We start from the raw sequence: 15,280 nt of genomic DNA, 5'->3' as shown, positions 1-15,280 counted from the left end.
AACGCCCCAACTTGAGAAGCCGCGCAGGCCAGCGATTGAGAGAGGATGCTGCGGTCCCCGTCTGTGGTTCCTTTCCCCTCTACCAAGTAACGCACACTACGATGGGTGTTTGTGTGCATGTGTGTGTGTGTGTGTGTGTGTGTGTGGCACCCCCCGCCTCCCCCCCGTCAAACTGGGCTCCCCCGTCGACGGCGCAGGGGTATCTTAGGCCGCCGTCTGGCCTGCCGGCGCCCACTTCAACCGTGCTTTGCTCTGCCCACCACACACACGCACCACCCTAAAAACCGCTACCCTTTTTGCCTTTTCCCTTACGTTGATCGGTTTTCCCTTTTGCCTCCCCTCCCTCTTCTTAAGTTTTCTCTTCCTGTACACCATCCTTGTGTCCGTGTATTCCAAAAAAACAAACCGCCCTTCTCTCTCTCACCCAGCCTGCCGCTCCCTGGCTCTCCAGGGCGCGACGTGTGTCTGTGTGTCTCTGTGTGTGTGTCTGTGTGTGAGAGACTTTTGTTCTTCTTTTTCGATTGTACTACTCTGTACTGGACCCGGGGAAGAAACACGAAACCGAGGATATAGAGAGAGAGAGGAAACCCCGCCGTAGGTAAGTGTACAGTTCCGGTCCCTTATTTTCCCCCCTTGTTCTCTTTTTCTGGTGTTTTCTTTTACGGCCCCGATGCTATGGGTGTGTGGGGGTTGGATGTCTCGCGCATCTGCATCGACTTGTGTTGTAGAGCTTTCTCCAGAGAGAGAGAGAGACAAGAGACAGCAACTGCGCCGTGCCGACAAGAAACATACCCGCCGAGAAGGTAGCGAGAGAGAGAGAGAGCGGAAAAGAGAGAGAATAAACAAAAACGGTACCCTATTCCTGCGCGCTGCGCCGCCGACTCGGCAAAGTCCACCATTCCGCCAACCTTCGATGCGCGCCCAACGGTCACCGACATCAACCACAATACTACGGAGCTGGACTGCCAGAAACATCAAACATCATACACCATTAAAAGAAAAGAGGGGGGGGCAAGAGGTTGGGGGGCGCTTGCGGCGGAAGCTGGGGAAAGCAACGACGACGAGACGGTTTCGGCTTGCGCTTTTCCAAGGGACACCGAGGAGAGCCAGGAGGAGAGAAAGAGTTACAAGGCGAGACATTCAGGTCTCACGCTACGCGGTCCAGCTCCATCCGCTGTTGCCACGCGTGGTCCCGCCCCGGCCGCCATCGTTGCGCTCTCTCTCTCTCTCTCTCTATCTCTCCTTGTCTCTTCAGTGCTTCACCGGCCGCCGCCCGCATTTGGAGACGACGGGCCATGAGGGACGCTACCTCGCGTTGCGTTACCCCCCTCTCCCAGTTGGGGGTCCAGCTGGGGTGGTAGGGGCCAGCACCGCCCGACTTTGCCAGATCAAACACCCCGCCTCCGGCTTTCCTTGTTTACACCAAACCCGCCAAACTCTCGCTCTCTGCTCCGTGTTTCTTGTCGTCGTCACGGCCGTCTCCCCCCTTTTAGCCTACTCAACCGCAGCAGAGCCTTGGGTGCTGCCGCTGCTTCTGTTCTGACCACACTGACCACCTTCTTGTTCTTGTCGCTGACCGCCCGTCTTCCTTGATGCCAACAGTATCGTAGAAACCCCGCCGCCACTTGGCTCCTTGCGCCGTGTACGAGTTGTTGGAGTACGCCAAAGCATGGACGAGCTACGTTTTCGATCTCAACCGCCCACCCGTAACGATTCCACGATGAACACGCTTGTCTCGCCCCCGCGGAACGGCAATCGCCTCCCGCAGTCTGTCCAGGCTGCCCACGACGGCCGAGGTTCCCTGCCTCGTCGCTTCACCACCGACTCGGGGCGTGTACCAACATTGTCTTCCATTACCAGCCAGCGCGGCCCTGACCTCGGTGGTCAGGATTATAACAACGTATGTTCCCCCCCTCCGTCCGTTGGACCGCTGTTCCTCTGCGCGTCTTTGCTTGAATGCGGCTGACGTTTCTGTTTTCCAGACTATGCACAAAGTTCAATTGGTACGTGTGGGCTCGTCGACCCTTGATCTTGCGACAGACGGCTGCTCGCAGGAGAATGGCTCCCCGCCCGAAGCTAACTAGCGGCGCAGATCGAGAAGAAGAAGATCGAATACGAGAGGCTCCGCGAGCAGAGGCGCCGTTTTGAGATGGAGATGCAGAAGCTGGAGCAGGCGCAGCGTCGCGAGGAGATGGAGCTCGCCAAGATGCAGGACGACCTCCGCCACGGCCACCAGTCTGAGCCCACGACACCCCCGAATATCACGAGTCGTCGGGCTTCCCCACCATGTTCTCGCGCCCCAACCGATACTCGACTTCGAGCTTGACGTCGCCTCCCGGCCTCTTCAACCGCCCCGGCCGTTCGGGGTCGCAGCTCACCTCGCCCCAGTCGACCCTGATGCAGTCCCGCTTCACCTTTGACGACCACATGCCGTCCCGATCCGTGCCGGGATCCCGCAGAAACAGCGACGAAGACGAGAAGGAGGAGGCTGTTCGCCAGGACCCGACTAGCCATCGGTCCTCCAACGCGTGAGTGCCGTGACCCTGCCCCCTTCGTACTGTGTGTTGTGCATCTTGTGGACAAGTCGTTGGTGAGTATTTCGGTCTGGTGAAATGTGGTAAACGCGATCCCTCCGGGCTTGCTGGGGAACGTTGTTTCCGGGTCGAGGGACCGTAAACTCGAACCCCACAGGCAATCCTGCTCGTTCTGCTGCCTTCTTCTTGCATTGGGAGATACTGCGATGTATTCAAGGCATTTAAAAAAGGCGCGCGGTTCCGTTTTGGAATTGGTGGACCGACTTCCTCCTTCAACTGCCTCCCTCCTTCCAATTGCCTCCTTCTGGATCGCCTCAACCACCGATCGATAAAAGGCCCAGCTTTGAGCCTTGAGTCCTTGGACCTCTTGATCTCTCTGATACACAACCACACCACCTCAGACCGCTCAAGCCACACTCATCAACCAAGCGCCTCACACCTCCTTCGCACCATCCTACAGCATTGTGAATCAGTCTTTGACTTCTACTCTGACTATTCACTTCACGCGCTTGCTGTGAATTTGCAACTACGCACCTTCTGGTCTATTCAAACTCGCCGTTGCAAGTTCGCAATCTTCAGTCTGGCGTGCCTGCCTTCCGCAATCTTTCACTCTTCGATCTCAAACTTCGCAGCAATCCCTTCACTTTCCCCTTCTATTTAAGGCTTTCTTCCTACAGGCCTTTCTCTCATTTCTTTCTTCCAGAAACAAACCAACGATTTGTCCACAAGTGAACTATACTTACTGCAGGAAATCAAGTATACAATTGAAGCAATGGCTGACCCTGGTCCCCCTGACAACAGCTACAACCGCTACTCGATGCCGGTCACACGTTCCCGCACTGGTCTCTACGGTGCTGATCTTGACCAGACTGGCACTGCCCGCTTCCTCTTTGGCGAGGAGGACACTTCTGGCGACAACAAGTACGGCCAGAACAACGGCGATGATAACTTTCCAACTTTGGTTCGCCGGGACGATCAGATGGTAAGTCCCTCTTTGCAAACCAACCCCCTTCCCACCCAAACACTTCCTGCCCTTTTTTTCTATATATATATATATATATATTTCCCCTCCAATGCATGAGCAAACCAGTGCCAGTAAGGGCCTACATGCGCTTTCCCACTGGCAGGCTGAGGTTGAATGGCCCAAACCGCGACCTCTGGAGACGGGAAGGTGCAAGCCGCAAGCCGAAGCAACTGCACCTGCCTTCAACCTCACCTCCCGATTCACCCACCCGCCTTCCCCAGAAAACATCCCTCGCTTCCATGCATGCTCCTTCCCGTTTCTGGTTCCGTTTCCCAATTTTTCTCTTTTGACACAAAAAGAGAGAGATTCGCCCTATTTTGCTTGTTCGTTTGCACCGTCCCTCGCACTTTCCCAGTCGGACGGCCAGAGTCAGGTTTGCAGGAGTCTCCAACTTGTCGACGTCAAATCCACACCCATCCAACTGTCAGCCTCAGTATCAGTGTTGACATTTTGTTTGCGTCGTATAGCTCTCTGCATCTTCCGCTGCCCTTGACCTTGCCCTCTCCCCCTCGCCCGCTCCTGACGCGCCCTCTTCCAACGGTTGGGGCAATATTAACCGTCACCGCACCCAACAGAGCTTGTCTGCCATCAACACGTCTGCCCTCAACGGAGCTGCTTCTCCCGGAGACATCGGCAACCGGTCTTCTGTCCGCCACTCGCTCGACTTGAAGTTTTACCCCGACGCTCCCTCCGAAAACAACCAGAACCCCATCGTCTCCCCCACCGGGAATCACATGATGGCCACTCCTCCCAAGCTGCAGAGTTCCTTCTCTGCCAACGACGTGCCCACTGTCAAGAACCCCAACGGCGCCTTGGTCACCAACAACCATGCCCAGCAGCATTTCCACAACCACAATGCTAGCATTGGTCGCATTCCCGCCGGCGCTGTTGCAGGCCGTCACAGCCGTGAGCTGTCCAACGACAACAGCATGGGCGGCCAACGCGAGCAGGCTGGACCTTACCCCTCCATCCAGTCCGCTCTCCAAGCCAACGCCGCTCCCTTCGGCCCAGGGGCGCCGGGCCAGGGCTTCCCCCATACGTCCCAGGGCAACCAGGCCCCCAATGGGACTGCTACTGCCGGCCCCGGAAATGGATACGGCGGCTTCTACCCTAGCGGCTACGTCTCGCCCAACAGCAACGGCCCGCCCACGTCTGGCCCCTACGGTCTTCCTCTCCTGGCCATGAGCATGCAGAACATGAACCTCAACAACGGCAACACCATGTACCCCCTCAGAACTACGCCGGCTATGGCTCGCTCTACACCCCCCCGCAGCAGCAGCAGCAGCAGCAGCAGCCGCCGCCTCAGCCTCGTGACAGCCAGGCCCGGGTCATCCAGCACCGCCGCCAGATGGACAACGAAGGTACGTCGAGTTTTCGTTCCTCGTCTCTGCATCGCACCGCTAACATTTCCCCTTAGCCATGTCCCGCTACAACGGCCTTGCCCTTGAGAACGTCGGTGGCCAGATCTACGATCTATGCAAGGACCAGCACGGCTGCCGCTATCTGCAAAAGAAGCTTGAGGAGCGCAACCCGGAGCAGGTCCACATGATCTGGCTCGAGACCAACCAGCACGTCATCGAGCTCATGACGGACCCTTTTGGCAACTACTTGTGCCAGAAGCTTTTGGAGTTCTGCAACGACGATGAGCGCACCGTCCTCATCCAGAACGCTGCCGCCGACATGGTCCGCATTGCCCTCAACCAGCACGGCACCCGCGCGCTCCAGAAGATGATTGAGTTCGTCACCACCCCCACCCAGATCGAGATGATCATCAACGCCCTTCGCTTCCAGGTCGTCGAGCTCATCCAGGACCTCAACGGCAACCACGTCATCCAGAAGTGTCTCAACAAGCTTAGCGCCCAGGACGCGCAGTTCATCTTTGACGCCGTCGGCACCAACTGTGTCGACGTCGGCACCCACCGCCACGGCTGCTGCGTCCTCCAACGCTGCATCGACCACGCCTCGGGCGACCAGAAGACCTGGCTGATTGCCAAGATCACCGAGCACGCCCCGATCCTTGTCCAGGACCCCTTCGGCAACTACGTTGTGCAGTACATCATCGACCTCAACGAGCCTTCCTTCACGGAGCCCATTGTCCGCATGTTCCAGAACCGCATCGGCCAGCTGTCCCGCCACAAGTTCAGCTCCAACGTCATTGAGAAGTGCCTGCGCTGCTCCCAGGAGCCCTCCCGCGACATGATTGTCGAGGAGCTCCTGACCCCCGGCGAGATCGAGAGACTCCTGCGCGACTCGTACGCCAACTACGTCATCCAGACCGCCCTTGAGTACGCGACCCCCCACGGCAAGTTCCGCCTGGTCGACGCCATCCGCCCCATCTTACCCTCCATCCGTTCGACCCCTTACGGCCGACGCATCCAGGCCAAGATCCAGGCGTTCGAGGGTCGTGGTAGCGCCACTTCCAGCGGCCAGGTCACCCCAGCGGACCCCAGCCAGGGCCAGATCCCCCTGCGCCCCGGTCACAACCGCGCCATGTCCAATAACACCTCCGTCATCTCCCCCGGCGGTGCTTTCGGCAACGGCCTCAACGGCGCCATGGCCTCCCGCGGCAACCAGGCCAGCTACCCCGCGGCCAGCAACGTCACAGTCCCTCCCCCCGGCCCCCAGGGCCAGCGTATGCCGCAGTTCGGCTTCAACGCCCAGCAGCGCACCAACGGCGGCGCAGCTGCCGACACGGGCGCCGGCGGTGAGACCCAGTGGCTGTAATTGTATTCGACGCGTTGTCGATGTTGTTTGGCACCCGGGATCCCACTTCCTAATGGTACGAAGCGGGGCGCAGGCACTTGACAACGGACACGATGGGCGGCGGCGGCGGCATGATGCTTTCCGCAACGGTTTTCTTTTCGACACAGCACAGCGACAACACGCAGCAACGACTTGATGATTCTTTTCCTTTTGACTGTCTGTGCAAACACCAAAAATCATCCACCAACCATACAACTTCACAACCCCACACCACCTCTTCATCCGTCGAGCACGGCGGTCTTTGCAACCGGTTGCAGAGGCCAGCTTTGTGTGTACACTATGGATCCGGGCAGCGTATTGAGTGCCCTCTTTCGGCATTTGCAGCGCAAAACAACACAAGAATCGCATTCTGCTTCTCGGCAGCCGTCACCAGGTCGGGCGGAGCCTCCAATAGGCTTGTACTTGATTCGATGCGACACATCGACATAGACGAAACGCTTTTTCCTTTCTTGTTGCTTTTCATTTGTCTCTTCCGGCACCTTTCTGCTTTTTTCTTCTTCTTCTATTCTCTACGCTCGCTCTTCATACGGAAAGGGAGACACTGCCAGCTTTCTTCCTTGGTGCATGGTTGGATCGGGCTCACGACGATGACATGGGCTTAATTCATTCGACGATATGCCAGTTACGACGCTGATCACGAGACGCGCGACGATTTTCCGGAAGAGATTGGTTTCTTCCCATTACGAGCTATGGCCTTTGCGGTGTGCTGCGGGCTCCATTGGATTGCCCTGCTCTGCGTTGCGATGGATCTCTCCACTCGAAGTCACGACTAGAGATGCTCGACTGCATGCACGCGCATTGCAATGGGGTCAATCGACGTCGGGACATGACAGCATTGAAGGCATTTTCTACTGGGGGGTCTTTTTTCTTTCTTTTTTTTTCCTTTTCTTTTTCTTTCTCACACGTAGTTTGGCATCGTTTGCTGGTTTCGCGATGGGCCCCCTGGTAATACCGCCCACGGCTTTCTGAGTGGGAGGACAATAGAATAGGCAAGGCTGGGAGGTTCATCAAGGGGGACGAATGTTGCTCTCGCATTTTGGGAGGGGGTTTCTGGAACAGATTCGATCGGCCTTCTGCAATTGGGAGAAAGGTTTCTTGAGTGTGTATGAGAACTATAGGGACGATCATGGGCGTTAATTTATTTCCTTCTCACTTCTTTCGGCCGGCGAAAGCGGAGATGGCGGGGGATGACTTGGCTTGATTTGCGAATGCTCATCAGCAAGTTGCCCACAGCAAAGACCCTACGACCGCGCATGTATCTAGGCAGATGATTCAAGACAAGGAACTTTGAACGAGAATAAAGTTTGCCCATTTCCGATGCGCCTGTGACTTGTGACGCGACACGCGACACGCACGCGTTGGAAGAGGATTGCGTCTGTGTAGCTTTATTTGGCGCCTCTTGAATAGACTCGGTCGGCTCCAGGGAAAATACACCGGTAAAGGGGGTGGAGCATGTGAAGTGACCGAGTGCCAACGGCGCGACGTGATTGGCTCGCAGACCGTCCCCCCACGGGACGACAGGAGGTTCTAGAACAGTACGGAGTACTCCGTACCTACAGTACATGCTACAGGTGGTGGGTGGTCACACACAGCCCGATACGCAGGCGCGCTCATGCCATGCCATGAAAGGAAGAAAAAAAAAAAGGAAAAAAGGCCAGACCGCAATTTGTAGTTGTCGAGGCCTCCTTCCTTTACCCTTTTTTATTCTAATTTTATTTCTTACTTGTTCCCTCCCTCTAACGCCGCCACTCTCTCTCTCCTTCACAACCCCCCCCCCCCCCTTCTGTGAGACACAAAAGGCCCCGAACAGCGACAACCACGCGAAGCCCACTTTTCTTTTCTCCTCTTTCGCAACTTGTTTCGCGAGCTTAAATCTCGTCATTTTCATCTGTTTTGTTTGCTTCCAACTCGATAGCGAGAGGGGGAGCAAACGCAAACATCTTGGAGATCATCACGCCGAAAGACTGAAAAACTAGGAGGAACATCAACAAAGAAAGAGAAGGAAAAAAAAATGACCCGTGGCAACCAGCGCGATAAGGCCCGCGAGGCGGCCCAGAAGAAGGCCGCGGCTCAGGTAAGACCCGTTTTCTGCACCCCTTTTCCCGACTTACGACGCGTCCCGCGGAGGGGGGAGGAACGAGGAGGGTTCTCTGGTGATGTGTTGGACCATCGCCGCTCTCTCTCGCCCGCAACGCCGTTTCTGCGCCGCCGCCGCCGCCGCCGCCGCCCATGAGATGTCTGGAGACTCTTGCGTCTTGCGGTGGGGATCAGAGGGGAGCAAGGCTGGGAGGGCACGAGTGTGTCTTTCTGGACGTGGGGTAAGAAGGGGGATCGGCGGCGCTGGGACGGGGGACGGCCGTCGTGTGTCCCGGGACAGAGCTCCGCGGAGGGGAGCGCGCACATGCATCGCGAGTGAGAACGAATTGCTGACCGCCTCGCCCGCGACGTACAGAAGAAGGGGAACACCATGAGCGGCACCGAGATGCAGCGGGCCAAGGAGACTGCCGCCGAGATCATGCGCCAGAAGCAGGCCGCCGGTGAGTCCCTGTTTCTTTTCTCTTCGGCTTTTTCGTCCTCCCCCCTCCTTCTTTCATTTCTCCCCTCCATCCACCGTCTTCCTCGGCTGCCGGCCCGCCTACGGTCGTGATGCCGCGTGGCTGGCCTCGCGAGGGCGTCGGTCCGATGGCGCGAGGTAGATTCATCCAAGGAGCAACGGCCAGGTGGTCTGGAGGTGTTTAAAGGCGCGGGAATCGATATGATGGAACACCGCGATGACTGATGAGTGATGACTGATGATGATGAGAGCGTGAAATGCTGACGATGCGTGCGCAGCTGAGGCCAGAAAGGCAGCGGAAGGAGCGGGAGGCTCCAAAAAGAAATAGACGAGGCGTGGGGGGAATCCTCTCCCCCGACAATCTCTTGTCTCCCTCTCGTCTTCCAGACGGACCGCGGCCTCCCTCGTCGCTCACGCCGTCGTTCCCGCAACGCCACTCGGGCCCATGTGATGCCGCGCACCTTGCCTCGGTGGTCGGAGGGACGTGTGCGTGATGAGTAAGCGATGGGTGGAGCGTCGGAGACTCGGACCACGGGGACGGGATTGGGGGCAAGGGGAGAGGAAGAGAGAAAAGGTAGAAAATCACAAAAAAACAAACAATAACGACAAGACGAATAATTCATATCAGAGCGCTCTCTCTTTCTATTTCAATTTTTTATATGTTATTTTATTCCGTTACACTCTCATTCTTCAAGCGGCGGCAAGAAAGGTGCATGCGGCGCAGGAGGGAACAAATCCGGGGTCGGACAGCGTATTACATGTACTACACATATGCCTGACAGTTGACAAGAAGAAAACATGCAAAAAGAAGAAGAAACCACACGAAGACGGCAGAGGGGGGAGAAGAGACTCGTTCTTCTCCGGTTCGCTCGCTCTCTCTCGCTCTCTCTCTCTCTCTCTCTCTCTGCTTCGCTTTGCTTCAGACATATCCTCTCCAACTGACACGTCGGTCATCATCAAGCCCCCGGTCCCGACGTGTTGGTCCAGGACAGCGAGGCCGTTTAAGAGCAAAAAAGACGGGAAGCCCGCCTGACGGACGGGATGGACCTCCCCGCGGCGGAACCCCCGAGGCTGGACGACCAAGAGCTTCCGCCGTGTGCTCCCCCCCCCCCCCCCCCCCCCCCCGTTCTGGAGACTGTGTATGACTCGGTCCGTCCCACCCCGTCGCCTCGCCGGCCCCCGCGAAAACAGCATACCACGCCAGAGACGTTGACACACACACACACACACACAACCCGACGCGGGTGCCCACTTCCATGACTTGGGGTCTCGGTTGGCTCCTGCGCGATTGTGCCCCCAATCTCACCCCCCCCCCCCCCCTTCGTCTTCTCTCCTTGAGATCCCACGATGCCCTTGCCTGAACCAGGGGCACGACGCCTCGATCGGTCGATCAAACCGAGTTCGCGTGAAGATGCCTGTGTAACAAGAATCCAAATGCCTCTTGTGTGGAACAGGGGGGGAGGGCGCATCTTTGCTATTCTTGGCCTCCCCGGGTCACATTGGTTCTGGCGCTCCATTCCGCTGCCAGGTCTAAAGTCATGCAGCACACACACACACACACACACACACATTCACATGCGAGACGGAAAAATGGCGACGGAACCGGGGTACGTGATCGTTCATCATCCATTTATTCCTATTAGGTGGTTGCGAAAAATCGGTGATGTTTTTCCATCCAGGAAATACGAACCAGTTCATACTCTTGTAATTATCCCCTAAAAACCTTCTCAACCCCTTCCAGACATCCCCTCCAAGAGACGAGGGGGAGCGGGACTCGACCCCGAGCTAAAGTCAAGCTGGGGAGGAGAGGGACAAGGAGGTTTCTATCATCCAGCCCACCCAAGGCCATCCAGGCCGAAGGGGGGAAGGGCGGGCTGCGACTGTGATTTTCCCCAGCTCCTTTTCCCGTTTCCGCCGTATCGTCTCGGCAACCAAACAGAAATCTACATGATGAAAAAAAAAGAAAGAAAAAAGAGAAAAGGTCGTGAGAGCCCCCCGTGATGTGTGACGTGACAACTCCGGATATGTGGTATCGTTCCCAGCGGAGTGGGTAAAAAACAGTAGTTCTTCCCGGATGCGATGAAAAGGAAAATGGGGGGTGCGTTAGTAAGAGGCGGGAAAGTCTTCTTACTCAGCCACGTGTTTCGACGAAACCCGTACCCCTCATTTATGCCTCCATCATGTTCATGGGGAGAGAACCAGCCATGCCGCCGAAAGAGCCGACGCCCTGAGCGCTGACGGGGAACGAGCCAGAGGAGCAGGTGACGGCACATACGCAAGCACCGGCGCCGTTGATCTGACCAGAGCCCTGCTGAATGTTGCCGCCAGCGGGCGCAGCAGGGGCGGCGGGAGCAGCGGGAGCGGCAGGAGCGGCAGCGGCGGGTGCAGATCCGGCCGGGGGGGCGGCGGGGGCGGCAGGAGTACCTCCGGTGATGGGGCTAGCAGCGCCCTTACCCTTCTGGGCGATGGCCATGGACTGGAACATGGCCTGGGTCTTCGCGGCGGTGGGGTTGATGGAGAAGGTCATGCCCTTTCCGCAGTGGCCGTTCTGGGCGCAGTAGAACCCTATTTTCGTGTTAGTCAGATGGCACGGACCGGCCGCATTCTCTCTCTCTCTCTCTCGCTGGACGACTTACACAGAGGGTCGGAAACCATGACTTGCATGGCGACCTGGGGAGGCGGGGTCACCGAGTTGTTGGGGTTGGCCATGAAACCAGAGTTCATGCCGCCGGCGAGGGGGTCGCAAGGCGTGGCGAAGGCGGACTGCGTGACGGTGTGGTTCTGGCTCATGAAGGTGAAGACAATCATGTCACCGACGTTGGCCTTGACCTGATCGGGGTTGAAGACGAGACCAGCGGCGCCGCCAACGGTAACCTGAAGCGGGAGTCAGCAGGCTTTCCAGAATCCGGCCAGGAAGGTCGACTTACGTGGTGAGTGGTCGCGCCAGCCGGGGGAGCAGTACCGGTGGGGGGAGCACCGGCGGGGGGAGCACCAGCCGGGGGAGCACCGGCCGGGGGAGCACCGGCGGGGGGGGCGGCGACGCCGCCGGCGGGCTGGTTGATGTTGACCGTGGGAGCACCGGCACCGGGGTTCGCCCAGATGATGATGACCTCAGTAACCTGGGAGTTGGTGATACCGGCACCGGTCATGCCCAAGGGAAGGCCAGCGAGAAGCTCGCTAGTCCTCGCCTGGTGGGCATCGCGGCGGACGGGGTAGCTGTTGCGGGCGGACTTGGCCGAGGCCAAGGCGGCGGCGGAGAGGGACAGGACGGCGGAGAACTTCATGTTGACGGTTGTTTCGGTTGTCGATTAGGGCGGTGACCTTTTGAATTGCCTTCTCTTTTTCCTTCTGTTTTCGGGAAGATTTACTTTGTTGCGAGACTACTAGAGTCTGGGCGATCGAAAGTCGACAGAGGAATAAACTGTTTAGTAAAGCTGGATGGCGTAAATGGCGAGGGCCTGCTCGTGATGAAGTAGAATAAACACGGAATCGGAAAGAGAACGAAAGTCACACAAGGAATGAGTGAAGACACGAGGCGGATGAAGAGGAGATGAGGGGGAGAAAACAGAAACCTTTTAGGGGCTGAGGGAAGGGGGGGATATGGAGAGCTTAAATCAAGCGAAACTCGCAAGCACAATGGAGCGCGAGCCATGTAACATTATCAGTTCGCCATCCATGTCCTGGGCCAGTGGACTAACTGGGCGAGTGCATGCATGTGTGTGTGTGCGCGTGTGTGTGCAAAGGCCTGTCCAGGGCATGGCATGGCATGGGACAGCCCCTTCCCGGCCACAACGTTGACCTCGACGAAACAGGACGAGGAAAATCTTCCGCCAGCCCGTCCTTGGACGAGAGGAGGGTCTGGAGGGCACTTTGCATCCCGGCCTGACCCGGCCAAGCACAGCCAAGCAGCACCCCCTTGGGATCCTGGACGATAGACTATTCTATAAGAAGGTTCTACGGGGTGGTGAGTGGGAGATGGAGTCGAGAAGGGGGTGAGGTTCGTCGCTCGGGGACGCAGCGTCCGATTAAGCACGCGAAGCACAGGCCGATGGTGGTATTGCCATCCCAAGGCTGGGGCAAATAAAGAAAGAAAAAGCCAAGACGAGATGTGGATGTAGGGTGGTAGGGGTGTGCAGGGGTCAGGGTCGGGAGGAACATGAGGCAGGGGTGGGGGTTTGGCGAAGGGATGAATGATGGACTAAGGTACTGGTCCAAGGCTGGGCGCAGTAAGCAAGCACGAAGGCAACGCGGTTGCAGTGTAGCAAGGTCGATGATGCATGAGGAGCTTAGTGTGCCACAGGGCAAGACTGATGCTTGGAATGGCCTTGTTTCCTCTCTCTCTCTCTCTCTCTCTCTCTCTCTTTGGCACTGACAAAGGTTGAAGTCTCTCGGCCAGCGGTAGCGGGTGGCTCGTCGAGGAGGCAGCAGTTCGGGCAACAGGTTGGCCGGAGAGAGAGAGCAAGCACCAAGAGGTGGTAGAGGCGGGGAGGCTGCACCAGGAGGCGGGCGGGAGCTGTGACAGATTCGTCTCGAGTCGTGTTTTGGCATCTCGCTAAGTGGTCCCCTCCCCCTGGCCGCTCTTCCGAAGACAGTGGTTGGCTCAGACGTTGAGCAGCGTCGAACCCAAGGGTTCTGCATGTTACGGTGGCTAAGGAGGCCTCTCAGTCATTGAAGAGGGGAGAATTGAAGCGGGAAGACGGCATACCATTTGGAACAGAGCATTCGGCTCCGATTTGCGCAATTCTCGCGGGAGTCGAGAGGTTGTCGTGGATGGGATGAAAGGGAAAGAAGGGGGAAAAAAAAAAAACCCACGGTTGGGGTTGTATGTGGGTGGGTGCAAGCTGCACGTCAGTCTACACTAGGTACCTAGGTACTTCCACCGCTTTGGGTAAGTACGCACCAGGCAAAGGTGCCTGCCTCACTTCGCTTACTACCTGTCTTCCGCGAAGTTGGTAGGTAGATGGATAGGTATCTACCCGTACATCGTAGACCGATATGTTAATCCCCCCCCCCCGACAGATCTCGCAACGACCCTCATGTCCAAAATGAGGGTATCAAAGAATGCCCATACCTACTTCTTCTCCGTGGTGAGTTACTCAATCGAACTCTTTCCGTCGACCGCCGTCTTGGGAAAAGGGGGACGGTGCTAAACCTTAATGTGGCCAATTAAGGTGGTCGAACCTCCTCCCCGACACGTTAAACGAGTTTGGGCTAGCTGCCGAAGCGACGGGATGGCGTCCCACCATTTCTTCCTCTTTTCAAATCATTTCCCACTCTTCTGCACCGTTTGGGCCACATCCGTTCCTGCAGGTACCCAGACTGAATACAACTCTACTCTCAACCTTACTCGCCGGCGCCAGAAAGATACGTCTCTCGTACACTAGGTATCTAGCCTGCCTGGCGTGCAGGAGGTTCGGACTACTTGGTACACGTAGAGAATGAGGAAGAGAGGCGGAGACGAGACGAGACGAGACGAGACACCGCATTCAACGGTACGCATACCCATTCCCGATTCCCTACAACTTACGGACCAGAACACAAATCATCCAATCTCCCCGTCTAGACGGTGACAAACCAATACCCGGCACGTGCACCTGTCACAGAAGAGCAAAACTAACGGCGCCTGCTTCCGTCTCAGTCCTGCGTCGGGCCTCTACACCCATCGTACTTTTTCCCTGCCTCGGATTCCGGCTTCTCTGGCCCTGTCACCCAGCCAGTCAGCCAGTCCCAAAGGCCACTGAACCCGGCATCGGCACGGCTAGCATGACCTCGCATCGCATCGTACACACGACTCAACCCGGGCCCGACCTGCCAAAACACCTTGATGCTGGGCGTGCAGTCGCCTCAAACAAGCCTACCTGGACGGTGAAACAGGCCCGCCCTGAGTCCTTCGCCTCCCCTTCCACTCACACACACACACTCTCTCTCTCTCTCCCCCCCCCCCCCTCTCTGTGTCTCTTCTTGCACGCCCGCCGGCTTCCACCTCGCTCTGGTCGCAATCACGGCCGACTCTCTTCCCGGTCCACCTTACCAAGAAGTCCCAAGAGTCGCAGAGGTGACGAGAGTGTGGCAGTGGCAGCGGCACCGGCCAACCCGAGCCCGTCCCACCCAAACTCGACTCGCTCGCTCTCTCACTCGCACCCTCAACCACAGGTCGATCCAATGTCACCCCTCATCCAGACCCCTCTTTTATTTTATTTTATTTTTATAAATGATATTTTCCTTCTTACTGGCATAACTTTGCCCATCAACCCGCCTACTGTCAGCAGCCACACCACTGCGACCGCAACTCTGTCCGTCCCATCACATCCCGGCCCCCTCCTCATAGATCCATGCGCCCTGCCTACCCATCTGCGCTCGCTTCCAGCATGATGCTTCAACCCGGCCAGCTGGCCACCCGTTGAT

The 15,280-nt window shown here is 57.3% G+C and overlaps 6 protein-coding genes across 6 annotated transcripts; 3 read left to right on the top strand and 3 right to left on the bottom strand.

Annotated features, from left to right (window-relative positions):
* Positions 1–257: 257 nt before the first annotated feature.
* On the bottom strand, positions 258–1,061 carry LY79DRAFT_545228 (uncharacterized protein). Its single transcript, XM_060557164.1, has one exon. It carries the CDS (start codon positions 973–975, stop codon positions 421–423), a length of 555 nt encoding a protein of 184 aa, XP_060416982.1. The 5' UTR covers positions 976–1,061; the 3' UTR covers positions 258–420.
* A 659-nt stretch (positions 1,062–1,720) lies between these two features.
* LY79DRAFT_667555 (uncharacterized protein) lies at positions 1,721–2,532 on the top strand (the record flags this gene model as incomplete). The annotated part of the gene is made up of 4 exons (XM_060563393.1): positions 1,721–1,900; positions 1,983–2,003; positions 2,093–2,235; positions 2,322–2,532. 4 exons carry the CDS (start codon positions 1,721–1,723, stop codon positions 2,530–2,532), a joined length of 555 nt encoding a protein of 184 aa, XP_060416981.1.
* Positions 2,533–3,306: 774 nt separating this feature from the next.
* Positions 3,307–6,282, top strand: LY79DRAFT_588216 (armadillo-type protein; the record flags this gene model as incomplete). The annotated part of the gene is made up of 4 exons (XM_060560886.1): positions 3,307–3,516; positions 4,026–4,780; positions 4,876–4,919; positions 4,976–6,282. 4 exons carry the CDS (start codon positions 3,307–3,309, stop codon positions 6,280–6,282), a joined length of 2,316 nt encoding a protein of 771 aa, XP_060416980.1.
* A 2,050-nt stretch (positions 6,283–8,332) lies between these two features.
* LY79DRAFT_667553 (uncharacterized protein) lies at positions 8,333–9,880 on the top strand (the record flags this gene model as incomplete). Its single annotated transcript, XM_060563392.1, has 3 exons — positions 8,333–8,395; positions 8,774–8,858; positions 9,837–9,880. 3 exons carry the CDS (start codon positions 8,333–8,335, stop codon positions 9,878–9,880), a joined length of 192 nt encoding a protein of 63 aa, XP_060416979.1.
* Positions 9,881–11,042: 1,162 nt separating this feature from the next.
* On the bottom strand, positions 11,043–12,159 carry LY79DRAFT_577546 (uncharacterized protein; the record flags this gene model as incomplete). Its single annotated transcript, XM_060559885.1, has 3 exons — positions 11,043–11,440; positions 11,512–11,749; positions 11,803–12,159. 3 exons carry the CDS (start codon positions 12,157–12,159, stop codon positions 11,043–11,045), a joined length of 993 nt encoding a protein of 330 aa, XP_060416978.1.
* Positions 12,160–12,678: 519 nt separating this feature from the next.
* LY79DRAFT_76579 (uncharacterized protein) lies at positions 12,679–13,566 on the bottom strand. The gene has a single exon (XM_060565117.1). The coding sequence runs from the start codon at positions 13,511–13,513 to the stop codon at positions 12,830–12,832; it is 684 nt and encodes a 227-aa protein (XP_060416977.1). The 5' UTR covers positions 13,514–13,566; the 3' UTR covers positions 12,679–12,829.
* Positions 13,567–15,280: the final 1,714 nt, after the last annotated feature.

This window comes from Colletotrichum navitas (genome assembly GCF_030913465.1).
Source record: "Colletotrichum navitas strain CBS 125086 chromosome Unknown LY79scaffold_13, whole genome shotgun sequence".
In the NCBI taxonomy this organism is placed as follows: domain Eukaryota; kingdom Fungi; phylum Ascomycota; class Sordariomycetes; order Glomerellales; family Glomerellaceae; genus Colletotrichum; species Colletotrichum navitas.
Note: the sequence above shows the minus strand (reverse complement) of the source record. Positions and strands in the feature narration are given on the sequence as shown.

Coding starts and splice junctions, on each gene's coding strand:
- LY79DRAFT_545228 (XM_060557164.1), bottom strand. CDS start 975: ATGTTTCTGGCAGTCCAGCTCCGTAGTATTGTGGTTGATGTCGGTGAC.
- LY79DRAFT_76579 (XM_060565117.1), bottom strand. CDS start 13,513: ATGCAGAACCCTTGGGTTCGACGCTGCTCAACGTCTGAGCCAACCACT.